At 54.0% G+C, this 18018-nt stretch overlaps 1 protein-coding gene across 1 annotated transcript; it reads right to left on the bottom strand.

Annotated features, from left to right (window-relative positions):
- Window positions 1–6503: 6503 nt before the first annotated feature.
- On the bottom strand, window positions 6504–7859 carry QC762_120900 (uncharacterized protein; the record flags this gene model as incomplete). Its single annotated transcript, XM_062886526.1, has 2 exons — window positions 6504–7196; window positions 7272–7859. The coding sequence occupies 2 exons, from the start codon at window positions 7857–7859 to the stop codon at window positions 6504–6506; spliced, it is 1281 nt and encodes a 426-aa protein (XP_062749618.1).
- Between the last annotated feature and the right edge of the window lie 10159 nt (window positions 7860–18018).

The following is an 18018-nucleotide window of genomic DNA, read 5'->3' on the forward strand; positions in this document are numbered from 1 at the left end:
GGTCCGTGCAACCCCTTACCGACAGCCAGGGGATGGCTCCACAGCAAAGCCATCACAACAAGAACTGCAGAGATTTGATTGAATGCGATGTTCAAACAACAAAATGTGTATTTTCGGTGGATCGGGGCAGCGGTATCTGGCCGTGGTTTGGCTCTCTCAACAAGGTGCGGCGAACTTGGTTCTGCTGTGCAAGTTAGCGATGGCAATGGCCAGCAGAAGAATAACTAACAAAGCAGAAGGGAAACTACTCGTCACTACTTACTGACTATAAAAGCAAGTTTTGATCGGTTACTTAACTCACCTGCTTTTTGCACTCCCAGTATCATCAGAAGAACAAGACTAGGCAGCCTTGCGCAAGATGGTCGATGCTGTATTGAGCGGCTGGAAGCATCAGCTGTCTAGGCCCGCGACACTTTTGCAGTCGGGTTGGTAAGTCAGTCAGCTTCCACAATATCTGTCCCGCATTGTCTCTAACCTCGAGCAAGCCAGCGCCCCGGGGGTTGGCAGTGGTGTGTCTGTAGAACGGGTACCAGTGACAATGTGTCGACCCATGGCTGGCTGTCCACGCCGCACCCAGGCGTGGTAACCGCTCAGAAGATGTCACAGTCCTCTGGCTCGTCGAGGAATTGCGTGGCTTGTTGGTGTCTGGCTGGGCAGCGCAATGAAGCGTGTCGAGGGGGGGTCGAGCGTCGGAGAAGGGGAATCAGCTGAAAGTTCCACTAGGGATGTGGAAACCTTGGAACCTCGGGCTGGGGCGCCTGCATTTTGCCATCTCTGTGGGTGTTGATCGTCGATTAGCGAATCGCGATACTTTCCTCTGTGGAACAGTTGGCAACCGCAACCACAAAGGATGGAGGGTAGAGTAAGCTGACCAAAGCAGTAGAATGAGCTTGCACAAGGGCGAGCAGGCATGGCGGCATCACAGCCACAGCGACCAATATCCTCGAGTTGGGAATTATCCCCGATCCAGCAGGTCAATAGTTCCCTGGGATTGATTATTGATTATGACGAGATCACGAAATCATCGCCATGCTGTTGGGTCGCAAGCCCTCCACACTGTCATAGCTTGGCATAACCCGCCGCTCAGGTTCTTGACGCCTCCCAGATAAGCGGGCTCTTGTCCCTTGCCATCACAACGCCACGATACTGTCCCTCGGGTACTTCGGGCAAAGACGACAGAACGATTCGATAACGACAGTCCAGATTCGGGAGATACCGAAACATCCATGGGGAGGAAGATGGGCAGCGTGTCGCAAAGGACGCAACCATACCGAATGGAGGAGGTTCGCAGGTGGCATGAACGACATGGATCACAGCGGTGTCTGGAAGCATGTCAGATTTCTCCGAAACAATGTGACAGGTAACATACTGGGGCAGTCGACATCTCTCGGATTTGTTGGGAAGGTTCATGATAAACCCGGGCTCCATGCTCGCAACCTCGTGCTCCTTGTTCGGTGGACTCGGTGTGATCCAGAGTGCGCTTGTAATCCTTTAGATGCAGGGTGAACTGAATCAAGTAACGACAAGTTTGGGTTGATATGCGCAGACCGAGATGTCCGAGACGCGAAGTTTGAGCCTGAACGGACCTGAACGGGAATATGCAAGGTCCAATGTCGTCTATCCACAGCAAAAGATGGCCAAAGGAAGATGGGAGTCGCAGTCAATCGATGTCATGTTGCTGGAGAGAGTCTGAACCGCCCCTCGGCATCACAACAGCCTATGGCAGTGCCAATGCAGTGGCTTGACGGACGACACAACTTAGGTACCTAGCTCAAAGTCAAACTGCCTGGAGGGAACGAGGAGAGGTGTCCACTGTTCCCGGGCCATCCTTCTTGCCAACAGACCACCAACGGCCGTGCCTTTGAAAACTCCCGAGGCCAGGATCTAGTTGGGAGCCAATCTCAAGCTCAGCGGAACAGGCTCCGAACCCTGTTGCCATTCCAAAAACAAAGAAGCCACCCGGGTGAAACCAGCGAAAACGAGTTATCGACGACCTGCTCAAACACTCAAGACCTACCGATCTTACCTTACCACATCTCGCCCCCGTACCAGCGGCCAACCAACGCTCGGTCAGTCGCGTTCGCCGTTGGAGACCAGACCGGTACACCACAAGGCCTGGACGAGGCCAACACACGCTCGGAAACTCCCGCAGTCAGTCCAAAAACAAACCGCCAGACCGCCACTGCAGGAACCTCTGCATTCTATTGTGGGCGAGCCATGGTTCGTGCATTCCACACCCAGACTATCTTGCATATGTCCGGCAGTTCTCGCCCCAAGCTGGCCTTTTGCAGGCAAGTTTTATCCTTGCCGACTGGTCACTGGATTTCAAGTTCAATATCCTGCCTGAGCTTGGAGCTTGGAGAACGCCTGTGTCGTCCACCCGCATCGGAGAATCAATGACACCACGGTCCGTCCGCTCATCACCCGGCTGACGGGTCCAACTTTCTAGGGGTCGGCCCGTACGGGGGGGGCTATGTGGCCCGGGGCACTGCTGCTGACGGTTACATCTGATAGCCCGCCGTCCGTCCCAGCAATACGCAAACAGCGCAAGGCGTGCACCCTATCCCGCAACATGGTCGCGAGCAGAGCGAGTCATGGTTCCCCAGAGGCCCCGACCGTGCGCATCGTTTTGCACCAACATCCCTCCGTTCGTGGAACCCAGTTGAGTTGACATCCATGAGGGAAGCCAGAGTGGGTGCACAGCGTGACGTTGCGCAGCGTCATTAATGGGCCGTCCACAAACGACAGCCATCGTCTTACATGGAACGCAAAGCCGACCTCAACCGAGATGATGAGCGTGGAACTATCAGCTGTGCTGAATTATGTCCTGGGATGGAATAGAAAGTCTGACGACTCAAAGAGCACAGGTGCGGCACTTGCTCGGGAGGAGCGGGCTCCAGCTTTGCGCCGCCGAACACAAGCAACAGTTGGTTGGCCTGGTTGGTTCAAGTTAGCGGGCAAACCTCGCAGGAAAGAAGCATTCATTCACATGCGGCCGCCAGGCGGGCGGACCACCAAGGCCTTCGTCGACGCAGAGGCGTGCAGAGGAATGTGGCATTCTTCTTTTACACGCGCCAGGGGCTTTCTGCTTCACCACCATTTTGGGAGCGCTGCATACTCGGACGGCACAGCAAATATATCGCCCGTCATTCGCCTCGGCGCTGCCTTAGCCCCGTGGCCTCCGTGGACGTCCGGTACTTGTCAGACGGACTTGGGGTAAAGATGGTGAGTATGTGAGTGTAGCAGGGAGGGGCCAGGCATGCGTCGTGCCGTTTGCATATTGTGATATCTCTTTATGGGCGCCAGCCTGGCTTGCTAACTGCCTCTACGGCACATACTCAGCCTCGTATTTCCTGAGGCTTTTTCGACTACACATGGCGACATGGATCCACAGAAGGTGCATGTATCTACGTAAGTGAAAAGCTCTCTATCCTCTTCAAGATTCCCTAGTGTATTCTTGGTATTGCTAGCTGGCAGAAGACCCAGAAGAGACAACGTGGCCGGCCCTCACTCCCAGTCATTGCATAGCATTCGGCCCCAATGTGGATTCAGATAAAACATCTTTGCTCTGAGCAGAAGGAACAAAGTTGTTCATCAAGACAAAACAAGTCTGTCCCCTGACAAGGGGGGCTGCTTACTAGTCTGCCAGACGTCGCCCTCTTTGGCCGTTGTCCTCGGCAGTCAGCGTTTCATTAAACAGACATCCCTCTCTTGATAGAGGCGGTTGGCCAGGTATGTGCACTATGTAACACCCGTGCGCTTGCATGTCCCGATGATTGTTGATGTGTGGGGGGTGGATCCAGAGGGACAAAAATGTCGCGGCAACAACAGCTCCTCCTTCGCTTCGTGTCTCGAGCCATGCTAGCTTGATCAGTCACCATCATCACGACTTTCACAGCGACTATTTACATTCACTCCACTAGTGGTACTCCGTACCATTACACCTTCCCTGCCGTTTATTATTCATCACCACCGTTTTCCAAGAAAAAAGCCAAGACACGAACGTTTTTTCCAACCCCATTCAACAATCGGAGCCAAGTCCGAGAAGGGGGAGGAGACAAGGTTGTTGCCTTGAAGCTCGGTGACCCTACACCAGCAGGGGCTGGGGGGTGTGGGAAACCTGCTCCCGTCATGGGCCGTACCGGTAAGCAGGAAGTGGAGCTAGAAGCGCAAGCCATGGCACCACCTTGTTTGTGCTTGTTGGAGAAGAACAACAGAGCGGTGATCCGAATGTGACTATCGAAAGGTGGGATGGAGTAATGAAGGGGAGACTTTTTGCTTAGCGTTGTTTTTGTCATGCTTTGATGATTGCAAGGGTGAGGGATGTCTGCTGTGAGTTTCGGGTCTTGTCCACCTTTGATGATCGACGGTGGGATGAGAAAACCCAATCCTGGTGTTGCTGTACATCGGTGAGGCCTGAAGAGAGGGGAGAAGGAAAAGAAGTGGGAAGCGGACCCTGCGGACGAGACGGACGCGGTGTGGACGCTAGAGAGAGTGGTGTGTGTGTGTGTGTGTGTGTATGTGTGTGGCCCGGTATGTGGGTGTGGTGTGGATGAGTGGATGGGTGAACGGGAGGTGTGTATGGTGCTAATATCGACAAACTGTTCGTGAGTGGATAGTTTGGATGGGTGGCATAGCATAGCTTCTTTAGAGGAGGGGAAGCCATGAATAAGTCAAGGTACCTGTTGACTTTACACGTTTGCAAGTACAGTCACGTCGTTCAAAGGACGCTCGCTTTCTGGGCTATCTGCGACTAGTAGAGGCGGTGCTGGATACCCCCCAGATACTAGACTCTGTACACTATTCCATCTGGCCCAGTCTAGCCTCGTCCAGGCATCAGACCCAATCACCAACCTCATGTTGACTCTATGTATCTGTACCAGAACCAAAAAAGAAAGATTGGTAGACGTGATAACATACGTCTCCTCTGGTATAAACCCCTGAACACACACACACCACACCACACCACACCACACCACAAGAGCAAATATCTAGACAAGATGTTCATGGGATGGATGTACACCCAAACACAAAAATCTTTCCCCTTTTGGGACACACCTACATGTTCCCTTTCACTTACACAACACACAAGATATCTCAGAGCAACAGAGCACACCCGCGTGTCGCGACACCTTTTCCCCCCTCCAACGAGCACAGCTGCTTCCTCCCACCCTTCCGTCCCACACGTCTGTCTGACCCTTCCTCGCCTTCTTTCCCCGTGTCCCCGTGTAGGACCAGAAGGAAGCAAAGTAAGCCGTCTGGGTTGCACCTCGAACCCCCACGTCGGACAAGAGACCAAAGTTTTGGAAGTCGATCCGACTGTTTCCCATCACGGGGCCAACGGGTTCACCAAGGGGTAGCCGCGCAAGGCAACGAGGCAGTAGACATCCGGGAAAAAAAAATGGAAAAAAAATAATAATAATAAAAGGCTGGCGTAACTGTTCCACAACAGGGAACAAGATGTATATATCCTCAACGTCACGAGTTCCGCGCGATCACTCCCGGTTCGGCCGGGACCAAAACCTTGGTAGGTAGCTATCCGTAGGCAAAATAGCGAGCCTTTCCATTTAGATACACGGTTGCAGATAATGTAAACTTTGCTGTATGTATGTATGTATGTATGTGTGTGTGTGTGTACAACTTGAATTATATAGATACTATAGCTAAAGAGTCTGGAGAGCTAGGTTAAACGAAACCAAGTTGTGATATGTTCAAGCCAAAAACACCACTGGAAATGTTTGTGTGTGTGTGTGTGTGTGTGTGTGTGTGTGTGTGTGTGTGTGTGTGTGTGTGTGTGTGTGTGTGTGTGTGTGTGTGTCTTTTGGCAAAAGACGTTGCATGAACATGATTTGATAACTTCCAAAAAAAAAAACCACAAGACCACCCAAACCAACCAGCACAAAATCAATCTAAAATGTCCAGAGTGATGACAAGCAAACCAGCAGACAAAAACCTTCCCAGTTACTTGAAGAAGCACAAAATACCACCCCCAACCCGCCGAAACCAGAGAGATAGATAGATAGAAAAGATACAATATGCAGACAGAGACACCGGAATGTTTGAAAATAGAAAAGCAACATATGAAGCAAAATTGCCAATTTCGTGATTGGTTGCTGCAAGGTAGACAGAAACTTCAGAATACCACCCACCCGACCCCTCCTCCATGTGCCGAAACCAAGAAATTTCCGTACATACGGAAAACACAACGTGAAAAAAAAATGAAAAAAAAAAGGCATACTCACTGCCGTGAGGCAAATCCAAATCTCCCCTCCTCCCTTTCCACCCTCAAATATAGACAGAAGGGGGAAAAAAAACCAAGAAAAACCAATCTTTGTTCCATTTCCCGCCGGTGCTGGAAAAAGGCAGGTATAAATGAGCTATGCCGTTCCGAAAATCACATATTCCACTTCAACGCTAGACATTTGGCGAAAGGTTACTGGGTATATATAAGACATGCAAATTGCTGGTCCTCGCTTTGTCGTGGCGAAAAAATCATATATATGTTAGGATCTCCGACCCAGTCTCCCGAGCATGTCGCGATCGATCCCGGCGTTAGGACCGCCTCGTTCACGCTCATCCGTGCTGATAAGGTGTCCGAGACTCATTGGGTTGGTGGAGGCACCAGAAGGCGGTGAGTGAGCCACCAGAGGCGGCGGCTGCTGAGGGTGCATCGGAGGAGCACTGGGACCGCTGGGACTCGGCTTTTGAGGAGTTGGGGTCCTGTCCTGGTCGTAGACGCCGTGTTGATACTGGTGATAGCCCGTCGGGGGAGTGCCGTTGCTGTGGTTTGAAGCGGGAGAGCGTCTTCGCGGATCGTCGTCAGGCGGGTAGTTGGGAGGGCCAGGTCGCAAACTCGGATCGTCTTCAGGTGGGCGGCTTCGTCGGCGACTGCCTTCCCGGTCGTCGTATGGAGGATACGCAGCTGTGGGCGAATTCAAAGGTGGCGGGTAGTCAGACGGGGGGTGTTGCGGGTAAGGCCGTTGCGGAGGTGGTCCCTGTGAGCCCGTTGAACCGAGAGGCTGTCCCCACGCTCCAAAGAGGGGTGTTCCGGGAGGCACTCCTCCGGGGAGCGCCTGGACTGGAACGAAGGCGGCTGAGGAATTAGAAGATACCGGCTGGAATACGCAGTCGATTCGAAGCTTGTCGCAGTTGGTGCACTTTCCATTTTGCGTGTTCTGGTAACCACTGCAGCGAATCTGATTATTTGAAACCAAAGTTAGCAACTCCCGTCCTGATTCCATCTGATTATGCGCGACATGATCCCTTGTTACCTTTCTCTTTCGACAATAGCGGCACGCAATCGATGTCCTTTGCCTTGGTGCAGCTTGCTGCTGAGGCGGTGCCTGTTGAGGAGCCCCATAGGGATACGGAGTTCCCGGCGGGTACCTGTAGTATGGATCAGATCCAGGGGGTGGGTAACTAGGGGGCCTGGACGCGTGTGGAGGCGGCCCGTAGTAAGGGTCATTGTATGGTCTGTGATCGTCATACGGCCTCCTGTCGTCGTATGGCGGCCGATCATCATAACGCCGTGGCGGCGCGTTCACCGACGGCAAGGGCGGGTATCGTGAGTCTGGAGGTGGCGGAGGATATCCACTAGGTGCTTGAGGGTCTGCGGGCCAACTCCTTGAATCTTGATATCGCGGGTCTGCAGAATACCCTCGATCTGGATAGCGTGGGTCAGACGGCGGGTACGAAGCTGGTGGTGGTGGATAAGAAGAGATTGACGGCAAGCTCATGCCGCTCCCCCCAACTGGCGGGAGCCTCCTCCTATCTTCGTCTTCCTCTGGGGGCGGTGGATAATGCGAGCTCTCTGGGCCCTCTCGTGGCGGGGGGTACGCCCTTCTGTGATTGTCGGCCATGTCGTATGTTCCAAGGGGCTACTTTGCTTCCCGAGTGGCAAGGTCAGAAGCCAAATGTTGCCGGATCCTCCACAATCCGACTGATAGTAGCAAGGCTGACCTTTTCCAGCCCCGAACTCTTATGCTGCGTCCGTCACCTTATGGAACTCTTGAACTGTGCACAGCGATACAAGGGCTATCTCAGGAGCCTTGAAGCTCAGGCTTAGAAACCTTTCCACTGGTTTGGCGACGGGGGACGTGATAGATCCTGGGTCTGGCAGCACGTTGCAAGCGAGAAGAAAAGGGTCAGGCGCGGCGAAAGCGGGAGGAAGTGTGGAATTTAAACCCGTCAAAGGGTTTGTGCGAGGGGGTGAGGGAGGGATGGTCCTAACGGACCAGGAAAAGGTGGTAAAAGGCGGGTGTATGTATGTCGTGCCGCAACGGAGACTTGGAACGAGCCCTTTTTTTCAAATGGGCGGGAGCTCCCTTGTTGTTAGAGGTCTGGGTCTGCTGGGTCCCAGAGTTAGTTTGGATTCGAAGCGGGTGGGAAGAACCGGCTGGGCTGAAAGGAAAAAAACGAGGTACATGTATGTACTCGGTACAGGGGAAATGCAAGCGACTTTGTTACGAAACCGGCAACCCCCAGAGTGAAAATAGAGGAGCCCCCCTCCCAAGTGCTGTCGTAGCGAATCAAGCACCTTCCCAGCGCATCAACCGACACATTTAGCATTTTTGCTCCCTGCACCTCAGCGGGCAGCAGTGGACCGAAGGTAAGTGTTGGCTGACGACTAGCAGGGGTAAGAGGCACTTTGGGTCCAGTAAGGAATTGCAGGAGGAGCGTTTGGGACAAGGGGGGAGTCTAGAAGGGAGGGGGAGGAGCGGCTGTAAAGAAAGTATGGGGATGAGACGCAAGAGAGGAAACAAGGTGTGGGTGAGTGAGTGAGTGAGTGTGTGTGTGAGAGAGAGAGAGTGTGTGTGTGAGAGAGAGTGAGAGAGAGAGAGAGAGAGAGAGAGAGAGAGAGAGTGGGTGTGTGTGTGTGTGTGTCTCTATGTGCTCATGGCGTATGTAAAGAGGATGGAGGGGAGGATGTCAGATTGGCCCTGGGGTGTGTGTGCCCGTTGTGTGATGTGAGATGATGTTGCTGCGCACGGCCAACTGCTGTGCAGACACATCCACCCAAAAGCTGTGGCATTGGATGGTAAAAATGGAAAACCGGACGCAGAAAAACAAATCTGCCGTTGGCCTTGTGTACAGTGGTAGTAGTTTGGCCCAGTGCAGCAACCCCAACTGCTGGAGCGCACGACACAATGCGAGAAAAAGAAGGATGGACCTTGCCGTTCCTCCTTGCCTGACCGCCCCCCCACAAGACATATCCGTCCACTTCTGACGACGGCCGATTCCCCAGGCTAGCTGCGCTCGCTTGGATCAGGTCATGGGCTCTTGAAGGCAGCCCAAGTCGAGATGCCGTGGGGGACAATAAGCCAAAGAAGAGAACGAGAGTCAAGTACGTACCTCGAACAGCAACAAAGGACAAGACGTCTCTTGGGCGACGGAGGGTGTACAGAAACAGTACCTGCACGGTACGGCACGGCCCAGCGCGGGGCAGAACGGGAAGGGGAGGACAAAGAAGATGGAAATGGTGGTGTTTGCCGCAGCAGAAGATTGGCTGCTTCGATGATGCGGTTGTTGCGTGTGCGACTTTTGGCTGTCTTGCCCTGGCTGTGGTGTCGACTGATGTTTGCGAAAAGAGAAAAAAGCAGACCAGGTCCAGAAAGGAAAGAGAGCGAGCTTCGAGGTCTACCATAGTTGTGTGTGTCAGTGACCCCATTCGACTGCGCATGTTTGCGATGCACCGCAAATGGGTTCGGCATGGGCCGGCGCGGAAGGGAGTGTCACTGTACCTCTTTAGGTCCGGCGGCTGAAGATTGCAGTCGACGAAGCGCCAAAGTCAAAAGGCTGTTAGACGTTAGCTGAGTGGTATGGTGTCTGTCCTGCGTGTCGGTCGCGACCGTTTGTTGCCTGGTGTCTGCGAGAAACAGGAAACAGAAAAGGTGAGAGAGAAGACAGCAAAGGGCGATCTGATCGATGGAGCAGCAGCATCCGACCTGACTACTGTAGCGCCAACCTCTGACCAACAGACCGATTCGGTCACGCCCGTCTCCAGCTGCGCGGAACCTGGAAGGGTTTGCAAGAAATGCGAGGCCGAAAAAAAACGGGCTGAGCGGGAACGTGGAGGTGGTGAGGAGGGAGGGCCCAGCACCGGCTTATGACGGATCGGTGCCGCAGCTTGCTGTTGGAACTTGGGTCACAGGCTCCATTGCTCCATGGCATGGCTCCATCAGCAGCAGGCGGCGCGCGAGAGGGGAGGGGGGGCGTCAGGGCGTCAGGGCGTCAGGGCGTCAGGGTGTCAGGGTGTCAGGGTGTGTTCGCTCTCTTCAGAAGATGGAGAATGGGAATTTTTAGGTAGGTAGGTACCGTATCGCGCACAGTGTGAACCGTGTGAACGGCCACCTCAGCCTGGGGCGTGCCCCTCGGTGCTGGGGGTGGCTTCAAGGGAAGGTGCCAGTCGGAACTGGGCTTCCCAGGGTTGGCCGCCGTGGTGCCTTCAAGGGACCCTGGAAGATTCGCGCATTACTGGTCCCAGCAACGGAGCTGGTGGCTCGGAGCGACCAGCGGGTGGGGCATGGGTGCGACTCCTGTTTGGGAGCAGGCGCGGGCCGTCGGGTCCTTGGACAGGCGGTTGATTGGCACAACCTCCAGTGTTCCCAAGAGCCCCAAGAAAACCCTAGCTCCATCTGCCCCATCTGCCTTCGCGTTGCGTCGTTGATGATGCCACACGTTCCCGCAGCCAATCGTCCTTCCTTGCTCAAGAACCCGCCCGCGCGGCTGGTCGCACTGGTCGCAGCTGGGCCGCAGGATCTGGGAGCCCAGCAAGAGACCTTTTTCCTCCCCCCCCCACCGGTGGAACATTTTAGTGTCGTCGTGTGTCTCTTCCATCACACTGGTTTCTACCTGCACTATATGGTATGGTGAACTATGTTCTTCTAGCCATTGCTGTTGCCTCGAGATCTTGTCATACGTGGTCACATTGCCGGGATATAACGTTTCGGTACCTGCCTCGCCCCTCGATGACATGGCGAGCACCCCAGGCGCTTTGCTTGCTCTCATATCTCGCATGCTGCGCCGTGCTTCGAGAAGCTCCGAGTTTCAACTGATTGTGCCACATATAGGATGCCTGAGCTACACAAATAATCTCCTCGGGGGTTGGGGGCCAGTGGTAAGAATTCGAGAGATGTATGGACTGACAGTATTTCAAAGCAGTGGAACGACCGGATCTCTTTCATCTGAGGGAGCCAGCCGCAACCTGCAGCATCAGCTCGCCAGGTTTCCCTTCCTCGTCCCTCCATTTCGAGAGGCATTCATGTGCTTTGGTCTGGGCCAATAGGCATTGCGCCAAAACTGACAGGCGTACCCCATACTCGGCGGCGGCCTTCCCGGGGGCATGGAGCCCATTCCACCGGTACCAGGCTGCTCACATCGCGCTGAGGCAGTGCACTGGGTAACATGTCAAACATGTAGAGGCGTGGCAGATACGCCATCTGATCCCGAGCCGTTGACAAGTCACAACAGGCTTGCCAAGAGAGATGGATAACCTATCAGTGTCTCGTCAGTTTGAGGCCTGGGCCCAGCACGGAATTCGGTGGGTATTCAGATGAAGCCTGAACGTTGTTTGTGTTTCTTAATCGACCGCAGATGACCGGTCCAAGAGCTCGATATTTACACCATCTAGCTCCAAGGTTACATTTTCATAGCGCGTGGAACTGTTTTAATTCCGAGGAGAGGAAAACGGGCAGGATGGCTTCACAAACCTTTGGCAGGGGACTGTACCCGGGAGGGGATGGTACGTACTACAAACTCAGCTGAGGTATTTGTAATACGTTGATGGCTAAAACCTATCACAGACACGTTGTCTTCAGACCTGGCGGGACGGTACCTACCATGAAGTATCTTGGACCCCAGTCGGCAGAACAGATCATCTGGTGTTATCCGCAGGGTCGGAGTGTGGACCGGCCCGTCAGCTGCAGTCATGTCAGAAACAAAGACGGTGCCGGACAATGCGAAAAAGTTTGCTGGGCAGAAGGACCCAGGAGGCTTGACCAGCCGAACTGCCAAGGACGGCATGTAGCTTGAGTGGTTTGCGGCACATGAGATCCGGCCATGATATCAATCAAAATATCCCGTCTCTCTTTGTTTTGGTGAAACAAGGAAACCATGCCCGAGTTTTGCCTACTCTTTGCGTGTAAGAAGACAGCTGGCCGGGACGGTATGGAAGAAGATGCCGGGAGTGTCTGAATAATCGAACCACCAGCATCACGAGGTTGCCAGCTATGTGTAAAACTTACGTGAGACTGAAAGGAACCATTTGCAGAAAAGACGAGCTGCCCTACATCCGGCTGCAGAAAACATCCAGCGTTGATACCAAGCTGTTCTCGGAGGGGATTCGCCGTTCGACCCTTTTCATATCGCACGGGATAAGGCTGGATGTGGACAGTCAGGGCATCCAGATTGGTCGAGGTGCATGAGCGCCGATTGGGAGTTGGTGGGGTGTCGGCAGCTCGATGGCAGCACGGCAGAACGGCAGGAATATTGAGTGACGGAGGCGAGTGGGCCTCGCAGATTTCGGGCCCTCCGTCGAGTATTATCGACGACCAAATTGTTTGCAGCGGAGAAAAAGTATTCAAGCAAGGTCGTTTGATAATTAGCTTCGGTTAGGGTGTCATCGGCGGTAACTAAACTTACACAAACAACTAATATTTAACTGTGCGATTAGCGGCAACTGAATCTTTTCACTATTAAAATAACTAGCTAAATGAGCACGAGCCTATATTTCTACGTTAATTAATAAAAAAAAAAACTATTGGAAAGCTCTAGAAGTCTTTTAAAAGAGTACCTCTGCTTTGAAAGTTCTTAAGAGCCAACTAAATGCCTACTTTTTTTTAAAGCTTTTCAGCACTGTAAGCTACTACAAGCTACTATAAACTATAGGCCTATAGGCTTTATAGACTTTAGCTCAGGGCATTTAGTATCAGTAATACAATTAATACTACAAATGATTAGTATAGTTAGGCACAGTCTCACGTATTTCAGTGAAATATCCAGGCCCTTAGCAGGTAGTTCAGAGGTGGTCAGTGCAACTGGCAAAAGTGGCCCGGGTTTGGCTAAAGTTCTTCAGTTCAGTTTTGGCCAAAAAATGGCAGCTGATCACACACCCTCAGCTCCTGCTCTCACTTGCACGTCAGGGCCCACCTCCTTCCTTTTCCCCTCCGAAAGCTATGACTCTGCATTGCACCAATCACAGAACAGCACAGGCTAAGAGCACGCCCAGAACGGAAAGAGCTCATGGAGGGCGGGGGATGGGAACACAAGAGACGGAGGCAGGCAGGAGAGTAGGCAACACTGCATTTCATTCCTCTGCATCTCACACTCTGACTCGCATGATCGATCTCGCGAAGCAGCGGTCTCGAACAGGGACCAGTACGAGCGGGAAGCAGCAGCATCGAGCGTCGACAATACCTCCGCCGCGCCATCGCCATCTGGCTGGCTGTCTCTTGGTCTGTCACTGTCTTGAGCCACGCTGTCTCACGGACTTAGCTATCCACCCCCCCTAACCCCCCTCCCTCACTCTCCCACCCAGACATCAACTGACCCCTCCGCAGCTTCCGGCCGGGCCAAGCACTGCTGATTAAAACTCCCGCTCAGTGTGTCACTGTCGCCGTGGATCTTTAAGCGAACCGGGCCGACCGCCTCTGCAGCTCCAATACGCGACTTTGCCGCCGCCGTGTCCCGCTTCCTGATCAGATCTTACCATGGAACACGAGCGCTATGAGGGGGCCCTGTGCCTGCCGCCCCAAGAGCAAAAAAAACCTTTGCCATGGCAAAACACTCACACGGACTAGCCCACAGCTACGCTAAGCTAGTGTGCGTGGTATTATCCATGCAGCAGGGATGGCTCCAAGATTTTTCTGCGAATGGCATGCTGTTGGCAAGTAAGCGTCGTGTGTGGAGGCAACAACAAGAAAACGAGAAGCGATCACGCTGCTGATGAGCAGGACAGATACAGGGTCATATCCCAGGCACCCGAATTGCCGTGGGTGGGGTGGGAAACAAATAACATGCATGTAACAATGGGACGGGCCAGTGGCAAGGGTGCGGTGTTCCGGCTGGCAAAAGACGGAGGGTGTGATATTGATGGTGGTGGTGAGGGTGATGGTGGTTTGCTGTTGTAATGGATTGGACTGTCTTGAGAAAGTCCTCGGCGAGCAGCAAGGGGAGATGGGAGAACACAAGGGCCGTTTCTGATGACGCGTGAGGAGCTGTTGCTCCCCAGCTTCGAGAAAAAAACGTCCATCGATCCGGAAACGTGTCGGCAGGGTTCGTGCTGGAGATCTATTGGACGTTCCCGTCCCAGCGTCCAGGACAGTGGGTTGAGTTGGCGGCAATCCAAGTCGGAGACTAGCGAAGCCCGCCCCACTAGAGTGCTGGATCACTCTCGGGCCTGTCCGCGGGACTCCCAGCTCACAGCTCACAAATGTCACAACCTCACGGCTCTGCCATTGCATTTTCCCGGCCTACCGCCCGTTATGTTGTTGGTGAGTTGTGGGTCGCGCATCGGCCTTTGTGTCCGCTGCCCGCTGATGACGGACGACAGTTGCAGGTATAGCCATGCGCTAGTATTGTGCTAACATGAGAGGGCCCTCGCATGGCATCCTTGCCCCCTCTTCGAGCCAGCCTTCCCGATCGCGGAGCACTGCTCTAATGGACCGATTGCCCCTCTCGTCCGCCTTCACCGTGGACGAGTGAGAAGAGCCAGAGGGGCTTTCTGCTTCTGTCGACGTGCAGTCAGATCCAGGCCTACAGCTTCTCACATATACCCACTGAGAGTGCGAAGGGACGGACGAACTCGATGATGAGGTGGGAGTCGTCACGTAGCATCGCCGCGATTCTGAACCTGGACCCCACTGCATCACACCCTCCCGGGCCAAAGGTGATGGTGGAAGATGATGCTGGTGTGGTAAGACGGCTTGACACGGGAAACGATAGAATCGAGCACCATATACAACTAACTGGTCATACTTGTTACACCGTCAACTTGTCAACGACCGGCACTTGTGTCCAGCAACCGAGCCCGACTTTGTTCCAGTGCTGTCGCTGGCAGCCCGCCCTGGGGATGTGAGCTGGCAGGCTGGCAGGGCTTGGTGAACGGTGTTTGTGCTGCCCTCATGGCCCAGGAGCCTTGCAGTCTGATTCGACCGATTCATCATCAGGGCGGTGCCAACCGTGCGGGTGGAGCTCCTCGCCGGATGTCACGCTAACGAGCGGGTGTGCGAGGGTCGCCCGTGCGTTGCAGTCCCGCGTCGGGTCCTGTGCCAACCCAGAAAAGCCGATGAGCCTTGTAACACGACGGGACGGGTGGGCAAACCGTCAGAAACCGCATCAAGAGATGTGTCAACCAGACGATTTCCCCCCCGCCCTCCACCAGAGACGAACGGCGGACAACCGCTATTGGCAATCCGTCCCGGGAATCATACACATCTACTCTCCCCTCCAGAAGGACCCTCTTGGCAAGCATACACGACGCACGGAGCAGTCTGGGACAGCCTCGAGCCTCGGTGATCGGTGGCCGGTGGAGCCAAGGATCGGGTGGATCGAGTGACTGCGGCATAGGGATTCGCGTGCCGCCCGCTCCTCTTTTAGGCTCATCCCGCTGGCCTTCTTCCGGACCTGGTCTCTGATAGGCCCACCTGAGCCCATACCCTTGCACCATTCTGACCGCAACTGCACGGCGATGGCTTGCTCGAGTACGGTACAGTGGAAGTTGCTCAACCTATTGGCCGGTCCTCGATCACGTTCTTTCTAGCCTCAGCTTCCCATTTCCAAGGACGTGGAACCATCAGGGGCCACAGCAAGCCAATCCGACATCGTACCTACCATGGGATGAGGCCAAGCATAACTCTTGGTGCGCGGGGGAAACTGAGGCAGGACTCCCTGCCACCCCACCACTCCGCGTTGGACGAGTTGCTTCCATATTACCATTCTCACTTGTACACATGTTCGGTTCGCTGCATGCCATCAATGACACGGGGTTTCCGGCCCCCCATTGGACAACCGTGGTGGGAGGATGAGCTATTACTGCGCAGCTATCTCGAAATGCGTAAGACGGTGCACGCAAAGGTACTGCGAAAGTCATATAGCTCGCGCACACAAGCTGCATGCGGGGGAGAGGTCCGAGATCTCCTGGTCACACCCGCCTCGCTTGTGATGCCCGTTGCTGCGAAGTTTTGCTTTTGTTGTGCGTCGGTTCGTCGTCATGACAGGCTTTCCAGCACCGCCTCTGCGGTAGAAAGGTGTCGCGATGTTGAGGGAGCGATATCTGAACATACATGGTCACAACCTTGGTACACTCCTTCCGCTTCGGTTCTGCACTTCGGTGCTACTGAGCTCGGTTACGGCTTATCCAAGCCGACAAGCATCAGCGCAGTTGGGCGGTGTGCTCAACCAGGGGGAGCAACTTCAGCCGCGGCCGTGGGCGTGCATTTCGCAGCATTCTCCGCTATGGGCTGCATACGTCCACCGTCAAGATTTGAGTGAGTGCTGGGAATGTGTATTGAACTGGGTTTGTGCGGGAATATGTTTGGCCAAAGTGATAGCCTTTTTGCGTGTCAATCCCGGCTCACCGGTCCCATCGTCTCGTCAGGCCTGATGGGATGTTTGTTGATTCAGGATGAGAGCGGGGGATGATCTCAGGATGGTAATCCTGACAGCGACAATCCAACCTCTTTCCGATGTGGGCTGTGTCCATGTGAGGGAGAAGAAGCGCCCAGTTTCGGGTTCGGGCGTGTCTTCGGGCATAACCATATATGAGGTCTCGCTTTGCTGCACAAGACATCATGGACTGACGAAAACTTGGGGTGACCAAAACAAGCAGAGCATCTGAGAAGAATCCTAGCCCTGCATCTACAGTAGTGGTATCTGGTACCCCCCGCGAATCCCCTTCTCAAAATGGGAACAGGCAGCGGCAGCAGGGGGGGACGTCCCGCGGGTCTGTTCCCTCGCCTTGGGTCTTGCACCCCCGTCTCATCTGATGCTTGGCCATTGAAGGGAGAGAGTGATCAGCAATCTTGCAAAATCGTCACAGCTACTTGTGACAACCGATAACAGTAATTTTCTAGCCAAGCGTTCACTTCGGTCAACCGAATATTGGTATTGCAAACCAGTCGAAGACGAGTTGCAGGTCTCATCAAGGCTGTACGACAGCAGCAATGCCGATATTTGCAGACACACAGGGCTCGGTCAGTCTTGCACACAACTCTAGACAGTATCACAGCAGGAGCTGAAGTCTGTTTGAGCAAACCCCCACAACAGTGACACCTGTCTTGAGCAACGGGTCCATGGAGAGATATTATTATCCACCGACATGTCTTGCATGGTTCAAGACACGCGGCATGTTTCTTCTTGGTGGCAGAAACATCCATCAAGCGAGCTGAACTCAAAACGCCTTCAAATCCATCCGCTAGTTCCACCCGGGGGGGGCAAATTGAGCCTACCATCTCTTTTCAGCACCACCTCTCGCTTTGGGCCGTATGGACACTAATTCAATGGTAACATGACCAAAGGCTCGGTTGGGTCATGTACGATCGAGGACTTATCGCCCGTCATGCCCCTTCATGGCCCCAAGTTCTCAGCTCACGATAGTCTGCCCAGCTCCATGAAGCAGAATGGCGCGATCGCCAGTTCCTTACGTCCCAGGTCTGCTGCAAGGCAATCTTGCGTGTCTTCATACAAAAGCCGAGCATTCTCTTGTTGTGCAAGTACTTGGCAGTTCCCATGCCGGCCCAGCGTCCAGTCGACGGGTAGCCAGATCGCCGGCGAGCACGCCAACCATGCTGACCAACTTTCGGAGCAGTACCAGGGTGTCACCACAGCAGCGCGTGGTGTGTTTCTACTAGGCGTCATTTGGCTCACGTTTTGCTGGACCAACGACTCTTCGGTCAACTTCAACATGGCATCAAATATGACTAGTCATTTTCTTCATCGCCTTGTTGCGTTTGGCGGTTCGCCAATCTCCATGTATAGATTCCGGGCGTGGCTTAGCAACTGTTGCTACTCCAATTCGGCCCT

The sequence above is a fragment of the Podospora pseudocomata genome (assembly GCF_035222375.1).
Source record: "Podospora pseudocomata strain CBS 415.72m chromosome 1 map unlocalized CBS415.72m_1, whole genome shotgun sequence".
Classification (NCBI taxonomy): Eukaryota; Fungi; Ascomycota; class Sordariomycetes; order Sordariales; family Podosporaceae; genus Podospora; species Podospora pseudocomata.